The sequence below is a fragment of the Lacerta agilis genome, chromosome 1 (assembly GCF_009819535.1).
Source record: "Lacerta agilis isolate rLacAgi1 chromosome 1, rLacAgi1.pri, whole genome shotgun sequence".
Lineage (NCBI taxonomy): Eukaryota > Metazoa > Chordata > Lepidosauria > Squamata > Lacertidae > Lacerta > Lacerta agilis.
In genome coordinates this window covers 48,352,017-48,376,551 of record NC_046312.1, presented here as the reverse complement: position 1 = coordinate 48,376,551, position 24,535 = coordinate 48,352,017, and the positions used below count along the sequence as shown (strand labels likewise).

Genomic DNA, 24,535 nt, shown 5'->3' with positions numbered 1-24,535 from the left:
GGCACCAAATACTCAATAGGCACTGTGGCAGTCTCAATAAAAGGTATGTACAGATACAGCAATGGTCCTGACCATACTTCTATGAACTGTTTTTATTTCCCCAGTCCTTGTTTTTGCTTGAAGCACTACAAAATTTGCCAGGGGGGGCGGGACCAGCTGGACTGACAGACAAAAAATTGCGATGTAACCACTTCAATTATTTTGACAATCAAACAGTATGCAAATTTTATGAAATAAATAAATAAATGAAAACAGTGGCAGTCAAAGAGTTAAATCTTCAAAATCATGACTTTTGCATGGCCATAAGAGCCAAGTTTTCCTGCTTGCATAAAAGGTTTGCACAGCAAGAAGAAAGAATAAGGGCTTTTTAAAAATCGCATGGAAACAAAAACATGAGATCTCAGGGTTGGTTTTTTTATTTTTACAAAGCTTCATATTGCATCTGTCTTAAAGCACATGTTCCACTGTATAATCTGCATTATTGTCTGTTATTTTACATAGGATATTGTGTGTGTGTGTGTGTGTGTGAGAGAGAGAGAGAGAGAGAGAGAGAGAGAGAGAGAGAATATGCTGTAAAAGCACCATAATTAGTATGTTTCAGTCCCACATCAATTAAGGAAACCTTTTTTTCATACTTCAATGCCCATAAAGAGAAAACCAGTAAGGGCACTCTATGCATTCTGTGGAAATAAGAAAAAAAAGATAGAGCAACACTACAATAGCTTTAAATAAGTAAAAACAAAAATTCTGATAACCTGAAATGTTTTATATAAACACATAGAGACAATTACTGTAAACTTTCTGTATTTGTATTCCTTTCTCATGGTTGTCACCCCTCAAAAGGAATATAAGGAAAGCAAATTGTGGGAAATGCCTCAGATTTGATCTCCTACTAAGATTCAGCTGGTGGGGCTTTTCAGTAATCCAATCTCCCAAGCTTATCATAAGGCTGCCTTGCCATTAATACTATGTGTGTACACCCTTTTAATATATATCACACACATATGCAGTTTTTGTAAATGGTGGCCTTTTTCTTCCATGTTTTCCTCCCCCAATCCTTTTTATTTGCCTCCTGGAATAGCATTTTTTCCAAACAAACAAACAAAACCTGTCAGTAAACATATAATAACAGTAATAAATATTCCAGACAATCTGCATTCTAACATAAAGAGAAGTGTAACTATTTACATTTCTGCTTCATTTTCACAGACACAAACTGTTGTACTTGCCACCTCCTTTTGAGAATGAGGAGAAGCTATTGAACACATAACTGGGAAGATGGGTATTACTTTTATTAAGGAGTGTAACTTTTTTGAGACTGAAAATATTTGTAAATATCTATTATTACCCTGCAGCAAACTAGCAACACCTTTCATTTAAAAATGATGGGAATGTTACACCCACCATTTTTTTCCACTCCACCTTTTGAGTCTACTACAGATCACATGCTTGCTGTGTAATAACCTTTAAAAACTTAAACTAGATGGTACAGAAATAATTTAATTTATCCGGATTAGGAAAATTGTCTTAAAAAAGAAGCTACAACTGTGAACTCAAACTGACCTAATAGTAGCCTTTCAGGGTCTATCAAGTGGTTTAAAGATTTAAAAAGTTTGGCTCTGTGAAGTACTCTGTTATACAATACTCATAGAGTCGTAGAATCAGAAGGGACCCCTAGGGTCATCTGATCCAACCCCCTGCATTGCAGGAATCAAAGCAAAGCATCCATTGCAGATGAACACTCAACTTCTGCTTTAAAACCTCCAAACCACATTCTTCAGTTCTCAGACAGAGATAAGTTTCCATACTTAAGTCCATACAAGGTAAGGAGTAAATTCTAAGTACAATTCAAAGTACTGTACTCATCTCCAATCAGCCCAGGAAAAAATTGCTTGCCTATAATAGATTTCTAAAGTAGAATAAGCAGGAAAAAATTATGTGAACAAAGAAAGTCAAATGGGAACCCAGAGGTCCAAAGAGCTAAGAGACCTTTGAGAGGAAAAAGCAGGAATCTACACTAGGCTCCTTTTTCTACATACTTTCTTGCTTAAAGGGGTAAATCAAAAGGGTTAAATCAACAGAACACTTCATTTAATTTGGTTTGCTGCATATATCATCATCATCAACATCATCGTCATCATCTCAATTTATTGCCAACCCTTTGCCAGTAGGTCCCAGGGTGGGTTACAGCAGTTTAAAATTCAATATTAAAAGTGTTTTTTTTTAAAAAAAAAAAAAGTATAGTCACAGGAATAGGATGGGTCCTATTAATAAGTATCTCAGGTATCAAAGGCAGGGGCAATTCATACCAGCCAGACATGTACACTGGTAAATTTATTATCTGGCATTCTGAACTTCAGGACCGACATAACAACTTTTATCTAACAAAGAAAGAAAAAAACAACTTTTATCTTATCAGCCTTCTTTTTGATAGCTGCCATAGTACTTGCTGAAGCAAAGAGCTACTGCCAAATTAACCTGCGGATCTCTTTCCTCTTCTATCATCTCCAATAGTCTCAGGAGAGCCCCCAAAGTTTGCAACCACTTTTTAGCACAGGTAGGCCAAAACTTATCTTATGGGTCACTAAGGAAAGGGTATGTATAGGCTGCTGAAGGTCCCAGATAGGAGCTGCTTAAACAGATTTTAGGTAACAGGGCTTAGAAGAACATCTGCTGAAGACTTCAGAGAACCTTGCCAAAAGAGTCACAGTCTCCGTATATGGCAATGTTATACCACTCACTCACTCACACATACATAGCACTGTGTCCTCAATTTCCAGAAGGAATGCTCCTGTTCAGGGTTCTAGTCAACTAGTCAGGCCCTCTCCCATTCATACACAGATTTTCTTTTCCAACTAACACACATCATTCTGTGGCTACACAGCATGTTCAGCCATCATATGGCAGGTTTTTGTGGGGCTGGGTAAGTAGATGCCGCCTTAGGTTTGGGGTTTTTTTTAAATGATTTTTTTTGTACGCCTGAAAACTTCAGTATTCCCTGTGGCACACCAATACCTTTGTTTCCAGCTGCCTTGTTTTGGTTGCAACCCTGTTAGCACTCACCACCCGAGTTAACTATTACAGGAAGTAATAATATATAATACAGACCAGTATATAGAGATTCAAACATTAGGAGCACCAGTTCCCAATATTCTTTCACACTCTGGTGTGACCAAGAAATGGAAACCATGATGAGAGTGCACAGATGGAAGCAGGCAGGGTTCTCCATTGTTGAAATCACATGGGACAGGAAATAGATTTAGCACCCTTTCAGAAGGTGTCTGTTTCTGAATGCATTCAACAGTCGTACCTTGGATCTCGAACAGCTTAGTTGCCAAACGTTTCGGCTCCCAAACAATCGAAAACTGGAAGTGAGTGTTCCGGTTTTTGAACAATTTTTGGAAGCCCAACGTCCAGAACTTCCTGCAGCCAATCAGAAGCCGTGCGTTGGTTTTTTAACAGTTCCAGGAGTCTAATGGACTCCCAGAATGCATTCTGTTCGGCAACCAAGGTATGGCTGTACTTTCTTCCACACAAATGAATGGCTGCCATGAATTCCTACGAGAAAAGGTAAAGGATGCACCTAGGCACAACAATGAACTGAAGTTAAGATGGGCCCTCCATGCCAGAACCTGGTTGGGCCTGGCCTTCACTGACCTTTCCACTCAGGAATCCTTAAAACTCTCCTCCACAAACACCTCATCTATCATAATAATTGAGAGTTTGCTAGTACATTCATGATACTGAGTGACCGCATGTCACAGAGAAAAGCTAACAGGACAGAGGATGAAACTTCCACGAGTGCGGAAGTTCAAGCATCTCTCTTAAAAATGTGATCGGAGTGCCAACTTCCCTCTACTATTAACTATTAAATTAAGGTCAAGGGGCAGTCATTCAAAATTCTTGAGAAGATGCAGCAGTATGTGTGCTATACTCTGTTTGAATGATTGCTATATTTTAACTATGGGTCATGGTGTGGAAGTTATGAAGGCATGCAATATTAACAAACTTATTATGAACAAATGGCACCACACAAAGGCCAACCAACAGGTCTTGCACAGCCACAATAGCCTCACTTCTGAAGAACCTTAATCTTCCCATAGGTAATGGCATGGTGCAGCACAACAGGGACACCATGTAAAAGATGTGAACAGCAATAGGGAGGAACAAAATAAAATAAAAAAATCCCTTCCAGTAGAAACCAACTACTGTAAGTTTATTCTTGGTATGAGCTTTCGTGTGCATGCACACTTCTTCAGATACAGAAGTGTGCATGCACATGAAAGCTCATACCAAGAACAAACTTAGTTGATCTCTAAGGTGCTACTGGAAAGATTTTTTGTTTTGTTTTGACTATGGCAGACACGGCTACCCACCTGTAACTAGGAATAGGGAGAGCAGACATCCTGTGTACACACACTCAGATGCTGCACAAATAAAGGTGCAGCCTGACAGCACGGTACAGTATCACAACATTAAACAGGAGTTTCTTATCTGAAATTATTTGCTTGTGCCCTTCGTTCTATTAACCTTTTAAGCATATGAAGTTGTCTTCCCAATCACACTGGAGCTACTGTTCACAAAAACAAAGAGGCACCAGCTCTTGCAAGTATCCTAAATTTAAGCATAAATTCTTCTTTCCCCCAATTAATTTTTATTATTTTATTTTATCTAGCATACTTCAGCGCTGCAAGAAAGTAGGAACAAATGGAGATAAACTAAAATCAATGAGTAGAAAAACTGAAGTAGAATGCATATATGTGGAAGAAAATGTGCTAAACTGTTTATTCAGGCATAAACGCCAGCGCTTTTTCCCAGAGGGACACTCAGGAGAATAATGCTGGAATGAAGCCTCAGTTATGGATGTTGCTATTCCTGAGTCAACCTGGCATAAAAGTGCCTTCTGCAGACATCAACACACTGCCACTTAACAAGCAAGCATGACGAATGACCTACACTTTACAGCAAACCATCCCCCCCCACAGTCATTAACTGCCAGGACACATTAAATAGAAGCACCTGGGTAAGAGCCAAAATAAAATCCCACCCAGTCCTCTATCTAGGCAGTGGTCTAGCCTTTAAATTGTTCCTCTACGCTCTCACAGAACTTGCCAGAGAAATTTAAACTCCTCCGGTTAGCAATAAAAATAAATTAAGGTTCCGCCTGTTCTATCCGGCATTTTCAAACTATTGCTCGTGCCACTGCAAGCGTATGTGTTTGTGTGAGCGCAAGCAGCGTTCTGTTCAGAAAGGAACTGTTTAAGCTAAACACAACCTCATTGTGCCCCAAGGCCAATGCTTGTGAGAATGATGGGAGCCAATACTTCTAAGGCAGAGACTTCCTGCAGCTCCCAATCAGCATCTGGAGAGACAGGTGGATGAAATTACACAGGCAGCAGCCAAGAGGAGGAAGATGCATTTATGCTTCCGACTTCCTGCTACAGAAAATGTCAACTTGTCCACAAACATCTGGGAAACTTCACTACCCCCCAACAACAACTTCAACTTATTAATAAACATATCTCCCCCCACACTCCAAGAACACAATTACTATTACTCTGCCACTGTTTATTGAGCACCAATAACATGCTCAGCACACATCTGTGAACCACTAACCACAACACATTTTCTACATCAGTTTCAAATACAGCACTACAAAACACTTAAGATGCACAGTCTTCCTTCTAAACAACAGGCAGGGAGGGAGAAAGCTGCTGTTTTCTTCTTCGCATGCTTTTCTGCTCCCAACGTAGCATTTATTATGGGTGCTCACTTTGAGCATTTTTTAAAATTATTATTACTATAAAAACCACTCCCAAGAGCACAAAAAATCTGAGAAGGGGAAGGAAAGTAAACGGAGCCCAAGATTCTACCCTAGCAGGTCTGTACCTTTAAGGGGCTTGTCTGGTAGGAAGAGCAGCTGCATTCCTGCTGAGGAAGGGCTGCTGTCCCAACACGCAAGAGAAGGCTAGAAATAACCTGCACACATACTACCTTCCAGCACTGAATTTAACAATGCCACAGTCTCTCACTCACCCGCAGCAGGGAAAGACAGAGAGAGAGAGAGAGAGAGAGAGAGAGAAGGGGGGGGGAGGTGAACAGAAAGCAAGGGATAAATTTAGATCAACTTCAGAGGGGAGGAGATGGGCATATGTGCATCAAAAGCGGCGGCTGCCCTTTGGAGGAGTGGGGGGAGAGCAAGCATGTTTCAAGGCAAGAGTACATGAAGGAAGTGGGGATCCCTTTGCTGTGGCTTTGCAGGGATCCGGTTGGGTTGCAAGAAGAAACCTTTGAAGGGCTGAGACAGGAAAGCCGATCAGCGGCCCGATCAGATGCATGCTCTACACATTATGAGCTGCGAAGGCTGAGGAGGACGAGAAACGCCGGAGAACGAGGCGTGCGTGTGACGGATGGGACAAAGACAATGCCAAGTAGGGAAGAAGAAAGCAGGTAGTTAGCACGGCGGGATGCCCCGCGCGCCGGCGCCAGAAACACTCGAGCACCTCTTGCAAAATGAGCAAAGCCGCCGCCGCTCCACCCAGCTGCTCCTGCGCGTGGAGGGAGCGGGCTTAATTTGAGCCAGAGTTCAGCCAGGCTTTGCCCCAGAGCACCTCCCCTCCACCAGCGGCTCGGGCAGTGTGTGCCGGATTTGGCGGGGGGGGGGGCTGTCCAAATAATTACGCGAAGTTGTTGCAGCATGTGCAGAGTGCTCTTTCTGCCCTTGCCCAGTGAACACAGGCAACTCTCCGACACACCAACTCTCCGAAACTTGGATGCCATCACTTCTAGTTTAAGAAACAAAGGGGTGGGGGAAGGGAGGAGGAGAGAGAAGACTGCGAGGAGGTTTCTCTGGTCCACAGCCACGAGGGCAAGGACCCCGGGGAGCAAAGAAAGGGGGGGTTTCCTGCAACGCTACCCTAAGCGCACTGGGTGCTATTTAAAAGTTCAGCGGGATTTGTTCCCAGGTACGTGCCCAGAGAGGGCTGCAGGTCTAGGAAAAGGGGAGCAACTCTGTATAGGCTCAAGGCAAGAACACAGGCGCACCCGCAATGAGGGCCAGAAAAAAGCCACTGAACGAGTCCAGGGATTCCCGGCGAGAGCTCAGTCGGGGCTCGGTCCGAAACGTGAAGCGAGACGAGCGCGCCTGAGCATGGGCCGAGCGCCTTTCGGGAAGCCCGGAGCAACTTTGACCGCGGGACGCCGCACGGTAGAAAGACAAACTGCGCCGAGAGAAAGGAGCCTTTCCCCGACGCAAGTGCCCTGCGCTGCGGCCGCGTCTCGTTCACAGCGCACGGCGGCTGAGGGCAGCGCGGGAAACCGGGGGAGGGGGTCCCTTCGGAAGCGCTTACCTCGCACGTAGAAAAGGACTCCCAACAGCAGCAGCAACAGCGGCTGAGGAGGAGGAGGCGGGCGGACGCCCCCGAGTCGCCTCATGGTGGCGACCCCTGCTGCAGCTCCCGCAGCCCCTGCACGACGCAGCCTCTCCCCTGCTTGGCGAGCAGCTAGCACAAAGTTGAGTTCTCCCGAGTCGTCTCGCTACACAGCGGCGGCGGTTCCCGCGGCTCTCCGTCCCTCCCGCTCCCTCTTTCTCTCTCTCTCTCCGCGGTGCCGGCCAGGCGACCTTCCTCCTCCTCAGAGCAGCCGCCACCACCAGGCGCCAGGACTGGCCAGGGTGGCTCGCGGTGCGTCTGGCTCTGGTTGGAGCAGCGGCGGCGGCGGCGGTGGCTGCTGCTTCACTCGACCCCGCGCCGACGTCTCTCTCCACCCTGCAAGAGCGCGACGGCGAGATTGGGGCTCCCTCCGGCTGCCTGCGCCGCCTGCCCGCCCCCGGCCCTGCCCTCGGAGGAGGAGTCCCGACGGGGCAACCTCCGCCTTCGCTTCTCGCCGACAGGAGCGGCGGCGGCGGCGGCGGCTACATGGCCGGGCACATTTCCCCAAGTTGCGAGAGGGAGAAGACGAAGGCAACCTGACGTCTTCCCGCCTCAGCAAGAGCCCACACAGAAGAGCAGACGAAGCTGCCGTGTACTGACTCAGGTAGTCTAACTCAGGACTCCCTACTACGCTAAGAGTCTTCAACCTTTTCCTACACGGGACCCACTTTTCTCCTAAATGTGTTTGGTCTTTTTGGAGAGGGACCTGGGACCCTCTGCACGCAAAGGAGGTGCTCTACCACCGGGTTAGAGCCCTTCAAATTATGATTTATTTGTTGCATTTATATCTCAACTTTTCCCTCCAAAGAGCTCAAAGTGGTGTACATGGGTCTTTGCCGCCTCCTCAGTTCATCCTCACACAACAATTCTGTGAGGTAGGTTAGGCTGAGAGGCAATGACTGCCTGTCAGCCTAATGGGTGAGTGGATATTTGAACCCTGGGCTCCCAGATCTTAGTCCAGCACTCTAACCACAACACTACACTGGCTCTCAAATCACCACCAGCACCAGGCCATCCCACACCTGCACCCCTTACAGACTCACAGCATTTTGAACACAAGTGGAAGTTTTCTCCCATAATGTGCTCAGATTGGTGGCAAAGCGCTGCCTCGCTCACTCCATATAGGACAACCCCCTTCCTTTGCTGATCAGCAGGTGCACTCATTTCAATTTACAGGTATTGAAGATGCACACATACTCTTCCTGGTTGCTTTTGGTACTTCATCAAAATGGGAAAGTGGTATGCACTTTTAAAGCTAGTTCAATAAAACTTTAAATGATTTAGTGAGTTGTATGCACTGGTGGATTTGGCAGACCTACATTTTTGGAGCCCTGAAGCTTGAACTGTTATGGGCAGCCCAACCAGCAATGACGTAACGCCTGTTATCTTCTGGGGTTGTTCCATGACAGATCACCACACCTCTACAACATCTGCACTACCAACTCTCAAACTTTGGGATTGTTGAAATATAAACAACAACAAAATAATCAATTTGAGTTCTGCGACTCGGATTGGGTCTACTAGATCCATTTTTTTAAAGCAGCCTGGGCTAAAGTCGCTTCTGGGGCCCCTCTGGGATTAGCAGCCCTGAAGTTTAACTTCATTAGTTTCATAGTAGATCTGCCCCTGAAGGCAGGGTACCTGACTTTCACCAATACCTCTCTCACTCAATACTTGAGGTTGCAGAATAGTATGGGATATAACACAAAGAGCTGCAGTGGATAAAAGGATCAGCAAAACATCTATGATGAAATTCCTCCCCACTAGTGCAAAGCCACCATTGCACAGAAATAACTTTTTAAGTGAACAATAACAAAAAGCTACAATAAAAACTAAGAGACTAATAACCCCCTTCCAAAAAACGTATTGTTAAATTGACAACACTATCTCCCCATTCCGTCCCTTTGCTGCTTGCAAGGATCTGTGTTTCCTCAAAATGTTGTAAATTTTGTGACATTTTGGTTGGTCCTAATAAAAGTATTGCTTGACTGTGGGTTTTGGTCTTTCCTTTGATGTTATGGAACAACAAGGCTGCTTTTGTTTTTTTTAAATTTTGTGCAAAGTACCATGAGATAGGGAAGAAAGTAGGGGAAATACTGTAGTGCAGATCAAAAAACAGGAATGCTCACAAGTTTTTGACTTTCCCCGTAACTCTTCCAGACCACTAATCTATGGGAAGGAAACTTCTTAGCAAACCACTGGGCATTTCATGCCTCTCTTTAATGCTAGGTCAGTTATCCTAAAAATAATTCTAACAAGGCCACCCCTACCCTTAGGCAGAAAGAGATGGATGCCTTAGGCAGCAGATGGTGGTAAATGGTGGGTTGCTTACAACAGTGCCATGCAGCCTGCCCTCTTGCATCTTCCAGTTGCTTTCAATTCAGAGATCTGTTGTATTTAAAGTTTTATCAAGTGTGAGGTTCTGGTCTTAGCAAAAATCTGAAAATAAAAACTTACTTACTGAACCCACAACAGCTATTCTATATAGAAATCAAGAATTTGAGTACATCTGGCACCTCTGATGAAGTGAAACCACCAGAGATAACTTTGGAATGAAGACAATTCTGCAATTGTAAATGTTGCCAGGCAGCTGAGGTAGGCAACTGGAACTCTGATCTGTGATTGTCACATGAATTTTGGATCTTGGGTCTTTGGCAGCCATTGGTTTCATACATTTTAATAGCAAGTTTGCCTATTTCATAACTATTACTTGAGGCGTCCAAGAAAAAAGTTACTGAACACCCCTATTAATGTGGAATTTGTTGAAATATTTATAGTACTTACAAAGTTATTGTAAGTTTTGTTTATGAGAATGTACCCGCTTGCAGGATATTGCTTCATAAGCTATACAAATTATTCTAAAAACGTAACAGCTCTATTTCTCCATACAATCTGAATGCGGCGAAGCTGTGCAGATGCTGGACTAGTGCCTGTATGCAGTATTGGACTAGATGAGGAAATAAAATTGAGCTTGAAATCAGGCAAAACAGCAGCATTGTGAGTGAGTGATTCCTGTGTTTTATGATTTGTCAGTTGTCTTCGCTGTATGCTGTACACACCCTGTGAGGAGCCAGGTACGCAGTCTGGGACGCTCCTGGATCCAGCTTTGTCACTCAGTGGCCAAGAATAGCTTTTGCTAGTATGACAGCTGTGACCATTCCTAAACCAGGATAACTTTAGGCATTGGTAACTTCATGCCTGGATTACTGCAATGCACTCAATGTGGAGCTTCCATTGTGGCTGGATTTAGTGCCGAATGCTGCTGCACAATTGCTGAAAGGAGCAAGATTCTATCAGCATGCTATATCTCTGCTCAAAGATCAGAGTGGTTGCCAGTTTGTTAACAGGCCAAGTTGTATACTGTTGTATACTATTAGGACTTTACAACTTTGGCCTAATTTACTTGCAGGATCACTGCTCCATCCATGTCTACTTTACTGCTTTGATCTGTGTACTTTTACAAGTGCTCTATAATGTTCTTTATACATCGGTGGGGAGTCAATCTTTTAGTGTAGCAAGCACCTATTCTTTGAAACTCCCTACCTACACCTAGGTGAGATATTTTGTATATATGTATTAGGCTACCTAGCGCCTTTCAAAATGCAGGTGATTTTTAAGGACATTAAGTCCTTGATATTTTTGGAATTAATATTCCTAAGAATTACCGACGATTGGCAGATGAAATTAATGGACTATGGCGAATTAGATAAAATGACAGGAAGAATTCGAAACTGACGGGACCAGAAATTCCTGAAGGATTGGACTAAATTTGAGAAATATTTGAAAGACAATTGTAAACAACAAATTACGCTAGTAGGTTTACAAGAAGTTTTGTAAGGTTAATTTTAGGAAATATTACGGAGATATTTTTGGAAGGTAATAATTAAATATTGTGATAAAAAGTAATAGTGAAGTTGGAAATACAAGAAGAAATTAGGAAATTTGAAAATCTTGAGAAGGGGTTGATGGAAGTCAGAAATATGTATAATAGATGAAAATTATTGGACATTTAAAAGAATGTATGTAAAATTAAATAAAAATATTTTTTTTTAAAAAAAATGAATTAATATTCCTAAATACTTTAAGTGCTTAGCAGACAATTGGAAAAAAACTACTTCCAGACAGCAGGCTTAATCAGAGTCTCACAGACTGGAATTGCGATAGACAACTCTGAACCCTATTAAAAACCAGTTTGCCGCAACCAAAAGAGATGAAGTTGCCATAATCCACAAGGAGTCTGTCTCTCACACACGAAGTTGCTTGATCACATTGAAAACAACAAATAATCTTGTGCCACCTTAAAAGAGTGACAGATTTATTGTGACCTAAGCTTTTGTGGAGAAGAGCTCACTCCATCAGTGTTATCTTCAGATGGCAGATTTACTTAGTTGCAGGAGAGGGGGAGATAGTTGGTAAACAGTGGGTTCAAAAGGGCAGGAAATCTATGCAGCAATCTGCCTGTGAAATTTCTACACAAATGCATAAAAGATAAAGACAGAGTGGCTTATTCACAACACCAGCTTCTATGCTAATGCTATCTCTCTAGTGATGCCATGCACTTGTAACACCTATTGTGGGGAAAGAAGACATTACCTTTGTGGCGTTCACCCAAACTTCGGATTGGCATAAAAGGTGTTAAAAGGGGATAACCAGTAAGAACCTTGAGGGGGCGGAGTTATGTGGGCTATATAAACCCCTCCCGGGGAAGGAAGGGGGTTCTTAGTTCTTTGGTTCTTTGGTCTTTGGTTAGTCTTTTGGTTCTTTAGTCTTTAGGCTTGTCGTTGGTCTTTAGCTAGGGGGCTTGTTGTGGGTATTGAGAGCCTGGTAGAAGGGTGGCAAGGGAAGGAGTAGGAGAAGGGGTGGGAGAATTTGTTGGGCACTGTTGTTAACAAGAACACAACCAAGAAAGTACTGTTTATTCAGAAACCACATGCTTATGTACTAAACTTCAAATAAAACAGTTTTGTTCCAATATTCTCCTTGACTGAACTGAGTGAAGTAAATACCAGACAAACTGGTTGGTGGCAGCGGTTAAGTAATAAAGTGGTGAGTGCAGGTATCAACGGACCGTTAAACGTCTGGGGGACCTGTGCAGGTTGAGCGAACCGCCACAAGTGGTGGCTCAGCGGTGGGATCAAAAAGTCCAGTGACTGGAAAGAGAGGAGCAATACACCTGGAAGGGGGAGAGGATAAATCTGGAAAGGATATTATCCCGTCCTAGGGTGTAATTGTGGAGACTCTTGATCACCGTGAGGCTGAGAAAGAATTAAGAACTGGTGATCTCAAAAGTTATTCTGGCAGAAAGGTTTAAGTTGTGGTCGGGGGAAAGTACGCTGGAAAAGGTTAGAGAAAGAACCTTAGGCGTGACTTTGAGACCATAGTCTTGGAGAACCTAGCCCAGAAAACAGAGAGAGAGAAACGTTCTTTTCTTTAATAGACTGTTCGAACTCCTATTTTTAAGAAAATGCCACCCAAAAAGACTAAGAACCCAGTGAGAGAAACCTCTTATGAAAGCTCTGGTGAAGAGGAAAATGGGGACCTGCAAGGGGAACCAGGCTCTATTGAAACCACACCTGCAGGAGAGAGTCCTAAAATCTCTGAGAGTTTTGAAAAGTGGAAACTAGAGCAGGAATATAAATTGAGAGAGATGGAAATTAAATTAAAAGCTGAGCAGGAAAGGAAAAAATTAGAAGCAGAGAAAGAGGAGCGAATGAGGGAAAAAGAAATACAGTTTCAATTGGAGATGAGGAGATTGGAAGTGACTGCAATAAAAAAGCAGAATAACAGTAACAATACCAATGGGCAAACACTTGTGAAAATAGAGTTAACACGTTTCCCAGAATATAAAGATAGATACCCCACAAGCATTGCAGCAGCTGCACGGTTAGGAGATGAAATTAATGAAATCCGAGACTATGTGTATGATGGACCCAGATATGGGGGGAGGAATTGGGAGAACCATAAAAATAAAACTGAACAAAATCGAGGAAAATTTACCTCAGACTCCAACAAGGGAAATTACTCCTCAGAGAAGGGGCCCAATGAAAAGACATCCCTACAATCAGGGAGTGCTGAGGGAAAAGTTAATAAACCCAACAAGACAGATCCTCCTGAAATCTTTTGTGGGAAATGTGGGAAAAGGGAACATCGGAGGGATGAATGTTGGCAAGGAAAAGAGAAAATAAAAAGTCCCACAACTACAAAGAAAACATTTTGTGTCCAGGCTGCAGAGCAGGGCCCAACTGACTCGGTTGTCGTGGCAACCAACTGGAATACAGTTGAGCAGGGGCCTAAGGAGGTAGCTGAGGCCAAGGTGCTACATTGTTATACCATCCTATATGATGAACACTTATTACAAAGTGCTGGGGAAAACATTTGGGTAGAGGGAAACAAATACCGTGGGCTGAAGGATACTGGCTCACAAATCACAATCCTTCACCCCGATATAGTAAAATCGGAGGCCATCATTCCCGGGAAGACTATAAGAATAAAGGGAATTTCCAAACAACCTGAGGTACTACCGATGGCAAAAGTTAAAATTGGATATCAGAGTTGGTCAGGGCAGTGGGAAGTAGCGATCTCTGAAGAGATTCCCACCGCAGTTCTTATTGGTTGGGATTTAGTAGAACATGTGCGGAGTGCTTTTATAGTCACCAGAGCACAAGGGAAGTTATTGTTGCCCAGGCCTGAACAAAATGATACAGTTGCTGTAACAACTAAGGAAGGAGAGCAACTGGGGGGAAGGGTGTTTATGGAAACAAGAGACACTTCTTTATTTCCCCTGACTAATAGTCAAGCCTCAAGCTTTGTGGAAAAACAAAAGGAGGATTTAGAATTAAAACTGTATTTTGAGGTGGCAGAGGTAAATAAAACATTAACTCCTGAGAGCCCAGAACAATTTAAGTTGGACCAAGGTTTATTATATAGAGAAATTCTTATCAACCCAGCAAGGGGTGGTGGTGAGATACAACAACGATTGGTGGTTCCAACTAAATATAGGGGCAAGATCCTGCAAAACACGCACAGCAGTGTGTTTAGCGCACCCATGGGGATTAATAGCACAAAATACCTGACATGCAGGATGGACGATGAAATCCATAGTGTCCAACTGAATGCCTCAAAGCCAGTTAAGTCACTAAACCATGAACCCAATCTAGACTACAGTAGGCATGTTGTTGAAAAAGCCCGTGAAGTTGGTAAAGAAGGGTATACCTGCAGTGTGACCAGTGACCTATCTGTGAGATCAGTTAGAACAACTAGTCATATTTATGCTAAACCATTCCACAGTTGGAAATATAGAAAGAAAAACGTCCTGGAAGTTATAGCTGGCATGGTGTCCCATCAACTTGCTATGAAAGTGAAAGAGTTTCATACACTAGAGATTGTGTGGTGGGAAGATGGGTACCCTGCTGCTTATGCAAAACAAATAAATGTCCAAGAGAAACGTGGTTACACAGCGTTAATGTGGCCACCACAGCAAAGACATAAAAAAGTAGTCTTCAAATTGCTCAAAGTGGGAACTGTTAAATCAATACAGACCAAAGGTGGACTGACAGCAAAGGAGATTGCTATGAGCAATAAGCAATCGGAGCTTTTTAGCCTACTTTCATTAAGTGATCACACTTGTATAGAAAGCTTCAGCAAGCTGACTAAAAAGAGGCTATCCATAAACTTATGAAAACAGTTCCCAGTACATTTAAAAGCCAGACAACCAGTTCGTATGCAGCTGTTGAGGACATGGAGATGTGTGTACAAGGCCTCGAGCTTGAACCCTTAACAGAGATCCTGAAGGAGGGAGAAGTTGGTCCAAGAGAGCTTTTGATCCTGAGAAACAAGGATTTTACACAGCTTGGAATCCACAATCGTAACAGATGCATCGAGTGCAGAGATCGGAGGTGGACTGTGTCATACGGCAGAGAAAAGACTGGTGCCAGAGAAAGATTCTTCTTACAGCGTTTAAGGACACTAAGGAGTGTGAAAGTTCCCTTAACATCGTCGCCGATGCCCTATCCAGGAGACCGGAAATGGAAGAAGAAGAGTGAACTACTGAAAATAACCGTAGTAAAATTGTATATATGTTGTTTTGGGGGGGTGGACATCCATGAATAATGAGGTATGTTTATGTGTAGCAACTGACAGTTGATCAGGAGGTCACTTGGCAAAGTGAACCCTCCTGAATCAAACTTTCTAAAGGGGGGAGGTATGTGGCGTTCACCCAAACTTCGGATTGGCATAGAAGGTGTTAAAAGGGGATAACCAGTAAGAACCTTGAGGGGGCGGAGTTATGTGGGCTATATAAACCCCTCCCGGGGAAGGAAGGGGGTTCTTAGTTCTTTGGTTCTTTGGTCTTTGGTTAGTCTTTTGGTTCTTTAGTCTTTAGGCTTGTCGTTGGTCTTTAGCTAGGGGGCTTGTTGTGGGTATTGAGAGCCTGGTAGAAGGGTGGCAAGGGAAGGAGTAGGAGAAGGGGTGGGAGAATTTGTTGGGCACTGTTGTTAACAAGAACACAACCAAGAAAGTACTGTTTATTCAGAAACCACATGCTTATGTACTAAACTTCAAATAAAACAGTTTTGTTCCAATATTCTCCTTGACTGAACTGAGTGAAGTAAATACCAGACAAACTGGTTGGTGGCAGCGGTTAAGTAATAAAGTGGTGAGTGCAGGTATCAACGGACCGTTAAACGTCTGGGGGACCTGTGCAGGTTGAGCGAACCGCCACAACCTTTTACTCCAGCTCCAGTGCACTGCCACCTCTGGTGTTTGAAGCTGAGTACACATGATATTGGGGACCCAGGTGGCGCTGTGGGTTAAACCACAGAGTCTAGGGCTTGCTGATCAGAAGGTCGGTGGTTCGAATCCCTGCCACGGGGTGAGCTCCCCTTGCTTGGTCCCAGCTCCTGCCCACCTAGCAGTTCGAAAGCATGTCAAAGTGCAAGTAGATAAATAGGGACCGCTCCAGCAGGAAGGTAAATGGCGCTTCTGTGCACTGCTCTGGTTCACCAGAAGTGGCTTTGTCATGCTGGCCACATGACCCGGAAGCTGTCTGCGGACAAACAGCGGCTCCCTCGGCCTATAGAGCGAGATGAGCACCGCAACCCCAGAGTTGGACATGACTGGACCTGATGGTCAGGGGTCTCTTTACCTTTACCTTACACATATTAGCCAGAATCCAAATGTACCCTGTAGTTTTTGAAAAATACTCCTATTACATGTGTTGCTTCTCAGACCAGCTTCCATCTGATTTGAAAATGCAAGCCCCAGTTAAGCTGAGGTGTGTGCAGTTCAGGCCCCCATTATGCACAGATGACAGCTTCCTTTTGTAAGGAATTAGCTCTTCATTGTATGGCCAATGTTATTCAGTCATGTAACATCATTACTTGGACAGAATTGGTGTCCGGATTTGTTGGAGGGCCTAATCTCTAGGGTTAGGCCCCTTGTCTTAAGTAGCCTGTGGCTGTGGGCAAGAAGTCAGTTTAGATGGCCTATAACCAAGGACATGCCAAGACCTGCATGAGAGAAATACGATCCAGGTTGGGCTACTGATAATTGATAATATGCCGGAGCAGTTTTATCTGAGAGGTGACAACAAAATGTGTTCCAGCAGTTCTTGTTCTGGGCCTTTCCAGTCATAGGCAAAACCTTATTGATCTGTTTCCTCAATTCATTTGGTGTATATTGTAGTTATACAATGCCTAAGGTTTTTCTTTAGGGTGTGATTGCTATCCTAGGGACTGGAACAAATGTGTTTAAATACCCCTTGGCTATCGATAATGGATCATTTGGTTTGCTTTGAGAAGTAGTTTGAAGAAAAACAGGTAGACGTGTGCAGCAGTCAGATTGTTTCCAATACAGTGGTACCTTGGTTCTCAAACTTAATCCATTCTGAAAGTCTATTCCAAAACCAAAGCGTTCCAAAACCAAGACACACTTTCTCATAGAAAGTAATGTAAAATGGATTAATCTGTTCCAGACTTTAAAAAAACAACCCCCAAAACAGCAATTTAACATTAATTTTACTATCTAACATGGCCATTGATCCATAAAATGAAAGCAATAATCAATGTACTGTACTATAAAATAAATAAGACAGTATTTGTTGTCACAAAAACAAATTAACCAAAAAAGCCTCAAAAACAAAAACGCTAAACAAATAGCAAAAGCAAAAGCACCAAATACAGTGGTACCTTGGTTCTCTAACTTCATCTGTTCCAAAATGTTTGAAAACTAAGGGATGGCTTCTGATTGGTGCAGACGCCCTGGAAACAATAGCCAACAGTCGCATTGGACATTTGGCTTCCGAAAAACATTCAAAAACCGGAACACTTACTTCCGGGTTTTCAGCGTTTGGGAACCAAGGTGTATGACTACCAAGGCATTTGGGGATCAAGGTAGCACTGTATAAGATAGTGTTTATATGCCCATTGCATGGTTGCATTATGGTGTCCAGCCAATCCTGATGAGCAAGTGACCTATCGCTTTGCCTCTGTAGTGTCCAGAAGGTGATGGACCAGCTGTGTGGAATGGCCCAGGCTCAGGCACTGGAGATTGGTCCATTAGGGCAAATGGGGCACTGCTCCACCAATCTGACCGTGCCATCTGCCAGACTCCACCTGGCTGCCTCCTGGAAGTGGCATTGCTTGTCAGATTCCTCCTCCTTACTCTCAATGTCAGTCTAGAAGAACTCAGCAGGGAGAAGGATGGGCAAAACACTGGAATGAGTTGGCTCTGTGTGTCATTGGCTGTGACTCTAACTACTTATGGCTTCTCTGCCTTCCACCCTGTTAGTTTCAGTGGGTGCCAGTTGCCGGTTGATGGTCAAATGGAAGTTGTTGATATCCTGGTAGAATTTTTCACTTGAGTTCAATGGTTCATACTTGCAGGGAAGTGGGAACAGCCTGAAATCCTTAAGTTCAGCTACTATGAAGAAAGGTTGCAGCATTTGGGACTGTTTAGTTTAGATAAAAGATGAGTATGAGGTAACATGGTAGAAGTCTATAAAATTATGCACAACATGGAAAAAATGAAGAGATAATAAAAGTTTTCCCCCCTCTTTCGTAACACTAGGACTTGTGGATATCCCATGAAGCTGAATGGTGGAAGATTCAGGACAGATAAAGTACTTCTTTATGCAGCACATAGTTAAACTATGGAAGTCACTCCCACAGCAAGCAGTGATGGCCACCAGCTTACAAGGCTTTAAAAGATGGTAAGACAAATTCATGGAGTATAGGCTGCTGGAAACCACATGAGAGGAGCGTGCTTTTGTTTTCGAACCCTGCTTACGTGTTTTTCACAGGCATCTGGTTGGCCAGTGTGAGAACAGGATGCTGGACAAGGTCAACCATGGGCCTGATCCAGCAGGTATCTTTTTATGTTCTTGTGTTTAATGTATTTCCAGTACAGAAAGTAGTGCAAATACAGTTATGCCTGGATATATGTGCTTAACAAAAGCACTTTCCTTTCTATGCCATAACTTGATTTTTCCTAGAGCCGTTGATGAGGATGGTGTTAAAGGGCTTTCTGAGCCTTTGTGTGTCATATTGATTGGCTCTTCCTTTATCTACATGCTTATTGAATAAAGGCCTAAGAGGTGTGTTTCTCTCTCTCTCTCTCTCTGTTGGCTCTAGCCTAACTCAATGTTTATTTATGATTTGAGCCAACTTGTCCTTTAGCCGCTACTAAGGTTGCCTGGCACTGAAGGCAGTGACCTCAAGATCACCTGTGGATCTTTTTAAAATATTGGAATCCTTTATTTTCAGTCCAGAATGTAACAGATGGGAAAGTTTAGATAACAATATTTCACACACAGTGTTAAGCAATGGTTTATTTTAAGCCATGGAGTTAACCACAAGTTAACCCACAGACAATCGGCAAGTACTGTAAATATCTTCTGCTAACATCTAGTTTGTAGAAATTCGATAGATTCATCACCCCCAGGAAGGTTGTTCAGGCATGGCCACCTTAGCCAGTTTAGGGATCTTGAGGTATTTCAGTGCCCTGATAAAGAGAAGCCCAGCACCAAAGTGCCCTATCCTAAGCTGCAAGTGGCTAGATACTTACAATGGTCAGGTTCTTCATGTCCACCAGCCTTATATACCCCACCCGGTTCTGTTCTCCAGTCAGTATAATGCATGTGTAATGAACACCACCCCACTTTCAAATAACATCTGTGTGGCTGGAGCCAGATCAATTGCAACTGGGTGGATTCTTTGCCTAACAGGACGTTTGCATGTGGTTCTCTGGTGTAAGCACTGACCCGGGTCAGTGTGAAGGTTAACCAGACCATGTAATCAGGAACAGAAATCCAGACCACAAAAGGAAAATGATACAACCAAACTTTACAGTGTAATCACTACAAGTAGGTCTCAGTACGATTACTTTGCTCCCAAGGCTATCAACCGTAACAACCTAGCCCACAACAGGGAATAGTTACTGAATGATGATGGCTCCTCTCCCAGCAGCCTAATGTGCAACTTCAGGAGCGATGGCCAGTTCTTTGATCCTCAGGTGGAAATGGGACCCTGATCTCCTGTGGTCAACCAACCAATGGAATAAATAAAACTGATCTTGGCATCTGCTGTCCAAGAAATCTTGCCTGGAGCTGTGTTGGATGGCTCGTCCTTCCCTTCCCTTTTGTTTCTCTCCAATTTATGCTCTCTTGTCTCTTTGCATCCATGTTCTTGTCCCTTTTAAACTGTATGCTGTTCAGTGCCATATTGGTACACAAGGTGTATGACACTTGCATAGATGCCCTGTCTATACGAAAATTATAAGCTCCCAAAACATGGAAGAAATGACATTAGGCTCATTTGAATCATCAGTTTACTGGAACCTCAAGCCATTTCTGGACAGTGTTTCCCCTCTTCATCCTCATCTTCTTTTCTCTTATATATACACCGCACAGCCTCTTTTTGTTTCCAGTTCTTCCTCCAATGTTGGCACAGCTACTGACTTTGTTACGCAGAAGAGAGGATGTGAGGAGGCCCCAATATAATGTTATGAATAAGATAAGGATAGTTAGATTTTTGTATTTTGTAGTTTTGTAAAATAAAATAAAATGGGGGTGTTAAATTGTGGGAAAGATGGGTGAAAGACACCGCTCTTAAAACAACCAGCTCTTTATTTCAGCTCTGAGTCCTGGACTGAACAACAGCTTAGCCGCCTGGCTTATATAGTACTAAGTAACTTGCAACAGTAACAAACTCCCTCTAGTTACCTAATCCGTGAACGGCACTGTCAATCCTTCATTTGCTTGTTGTGGACCAGAGTGAAAACTGCAGCCACGGTGGGCAGTGAGAACTGCAGCCCCAGTGGCCAGAATGAGTACTGCAGTCAAACTTAATACATAACAAAAAGAATACAGTGGTACCTCGCTAGACGAATGCCTCGCTAGACGAAAAACTCACTAGACAAAAGGCATTCACTAGCGAAAGGCTGTCTCGCAAGACGAATTTTCCTATGGGCTTGCCTCGCAAGACAATTCCCCCCCCCCCCCGTCAAACTGCTCTTCCCCCGTTGGTGCTTCGCAAGACGAAATTTTCGCTATATGACAGCACTCGCAGAACGAATTAATTTTGTCTTGCGAGGCACCACTGTACAGTGAAGGCACCTGCTTGATTTCAATAGGCAGGGAGTTCCAAAGTGCAGGTGCTGCCACACCCAACAATCGAGTTCCTACAAATGTGACACCTGCAGCAGTGTCAACTGAATCCGGCCAACCAAAGTAGTTGAGTGGGCACATGAGGGGTAAGGTAAACTCGTCCCAAGCAATCACATTCCTTCTGCCAAATTTTCACTGACTTCCCATCTCTTTACTGTATACATCAGTCTTAGGGTTCCCCAGCCTTGGAATCAAATAGTAATTTATTTCCTGCAAGTTGTGTGGAGTTTGCATTGGAATAATTGCTGGCATTTTGCATGCAGTTTGAGGATTATAGTACAAAGATCCTGGTTACTTTTGAAAAGGAGGATGGTAAACAAAAATGAGGAGAAGCAAGGCTTTTTTAAAAAACACCCTGCACATTAAATTGTGTGGGGTTGAAACAGCATATTTAGGACAAGAATTTTTATACTCTAAACTTCTAGAGCTCTATGTGCATATCCGTTGCATTTTTAAATTTGTGGATTGTCTGATCTAAGCGAAGAGGTTGTGTCATTTTTGCTTTGTTCTATACAGAGCATATCAATGTGCTGGTAAATAATAAATATGGTCTCAAGTCACACCGTTTAGATTTGTATTTGATCTCTTTCACCAAAGTTGAGAACTCATTATTAATGAAAAAATATTTCACTGTCATTTACATTTTGTGGTGTTTGTGAGATTTTAAAGATTTGAATAGTTTGTTGGGCTTGGCTTTGTTTGGTCAGTTTTAAGGCATCCTATGTTTCCCTTATTTTATATTTTATTTTTAAAGTATATATATTGTTATAGATTCCAGGTTTCAGAGTTTGTGGGTGCAAGTCATCCATAATTTTTAGATTTAGCAAAAGTTAGAATTAATCAGGGTTTGACTAAACATGGAAACCCCTGCATTTGGCTTATTGGCAGAGCTAGTTGAGTGTGGGCCATTGGAGGAACAAAGGTGCGTGGTGGCCAGTCATTAACCCATCAAGGAAGCCATTAAGAGGGTGGAGAGGTACCAGAAAAGGAGGTGTGGGGGCCTTCCTCCAGCTGTGTGTTTGTGGGCAGAGACAAGAAAGGTTTAGGACAGGGGTCGGCAAACTTACCAGGCTTCGGGCCAGTTCCTCCAGCGCCAATCGTGTGGCGGGCCAGAGGGCAGGAGAGAGAGCGCCCATACATGTGTGCACACACTATTTCCGGCGGACTTCCGGATCAGCGGAGCACCGGAAATAGCTTGTGTGCATACGCAAGTGTCATTTCCGGCGCACTTTGGGTCGGCGGAGCACTGGAAATAGCTTGTGCGCATGTGCACAGGCCTCCTCAAACCTGGAAGTGCACCAGAAATGACACTTGTGCACAAGCTATTTCCAGTGCTCCGCCAGCCTGGAAGTGGGCAGCCATGCCATGCTGGTAAGAGCGGGCGGCAGCAGCAGGCGGCGGGGGTCGCCGTGGGCCAGATAACTGAGTCCCTCAGGCCGTATTTGGCCCACAGGCCTTTGTTTGGGGACCCCTGGTTTAGGATTTCAGGTCTGGATGATGTAGGCTGGGGGGGAAATAGTTTCACTGGGTTAGCAGCGACAAGGAGGGGGCAGAACACAACATGGGTAGTCTTTGCTGTGCCTCATTTCCAAAAGGAGATATAGACCCTGGGTAAGCACCTGGACCCCTGGAATCTCGCACCACTCTGAGGTGTCAGCTCATATTACCGACAAGTGTTATTCATAAATCCTAATTCCAACATATATATTAATATAAGCAGTCTCTATGTCCAAATAGATATCCAAACAAGACTGATGATTATAAGATACATGTTCAAATGTAGGAAGGGCAGCAAGGATTACCGGTACAGATGGTAGGTATTTATCCTTCCAACCGTGAAGTATAAGGGCTGATTCGCACCTTCGTTTGTCCCGTCACTCACGCCCAACGCCCCCCCCCCCGGAAAACCCAAGGTTTAGTGCTAAATTGGAACAAATTGGGTTTTTCACAGATTGCTGTTTGTTCCAACTTAGTGGTAAAAAGAGGGTTTTCCAGGGGAAAGCAGTGGGGCAAAGACAAAACCACTCTGACCCATGCCTAGAAAGCTCAAGGCAAGTAGAAAACCACTTGAACCCATGCTTTCTAGGCACAGGATGAAGAGCCCTCAGTCTCTTCGCAACTATAAGGATTCTCAGGTTTTTTCCCCCTTAGATGTAGTTAAAACTATACATTACAAAGTTTAAATACAGAAATCATATAAAAACCAAAAGACTCTCCTTTATGTCTGGTGGTGTTGGGTGGAGGAATCCAGAAAGCCTCATCATATGGAGACCCGTTTTTTAAAAGCCCTCAGGTTGGTTTAAATTTTATTTGTTTTCCTCTCCTGTGTAACTGATTCTCAATCCTACCTTTTTGCCTCATCTGCTTCTCATCTTCACTCCCCTAGCCATGGTTAATGCTCCAAAATCTCTAGGCCTTTGCATTTTGTCCAGATAACACTATAACCTTGTTGAAGATGTCCGCAGCTGGAAATCAGCCTACAAGGGAGAGGGAAAACAAACACCTTTCTTTAACTACTCTCAAGAATATATATGGCATAAGAGATCACTTACATTTTAAAAGGACAAAAACCATACAATTGATATTTTTGTATTAGCCCAAGCACTGCTGTCAAAGTGGTTTTTGGAGCATATGAAAGAGAGTTTTTGGAAGTTGTTAGGTGTTTAGAGAAAAGGAGTGCCTTTTCCCCCTTCCTTGGTACCCTTCCCATCTTGCCACATCTTACTTTTACTGATCCTCTCTGATCTGTCATGTTTCCCATGCCTTCTTTATCTCTCTTCAGTGTTTTTCTCTGAAGACACATCACAGGCACACAGCACAATTTAGGATGTAATTAATTTTTTAAGACTCTGCGGGCTGCATATTGAAAACGTGCTTCTGTTTGAAAACTGTTCTTTTGGGAAACATGAGTACTGCCCAAGAGGATGGAGCACATTCTCCCCAGTTTCTTTTTCACATCACACACAGAAACATCCATATCCACACATCTGGACAAGAGGAGAGAGAGAGACAGTGCTGAGTTACAGGGACTTTTACTCCACATACTGGAATGGGGGATGAGAAGTACAGGCTTTCCTCAGTTGCCCCCCCCCCCCCGATGAGCTAAGTCTTGGCTGTCAGTTACATTTCCTATGCCAGGATTTCCAAGCAATATTTATTTTGACCGGGCATTTTAAATCCCCCCCCCCCTTTGGCATGAGACTAAGCCTGCCAGAAATGGCTGTTTTTCTTCTCCGCATCATTAGGGAGGCAGCGTTCCAGCAGTGAAGGGTCACTCACTTGGTACTTAAGTACTTTTAAAGATGTTTCCTTTTCCTTACAGAACAGATAATTTGAACAGAAACTGTCAAGAGACTTTCCTTCAGTTTCTTCCTCCCCAAATCCACTTCTCCCTTTGTCATAGCTTGAACTCATCATGGCCAAAAGATGACCTCCCCTGAGCTTA

General features: G+C 43.6%; 1 protein-coding gene across 1 annotated transcript in view; it reads right to left on the bottom strand.

The window, feature by feature from the left end:
* Window positions 1-7,434, bottom strand: part of LRP4 (LDL receptor related protein 4) — a 100,769-nt gene extending 93,335 nt beyond the window's left edge. The window contains 1 exon segment of the mRNA XM_033148267.1: window positions 7,350-7,434. Within this exon segment, the coding sequence (XP_033004158.1) occupies window positions 7,350-7,434 (85 nt within the window).
* Between the last annotated feature and the right edge of the window lie 17,101 nt (window positions 7,435-24,535).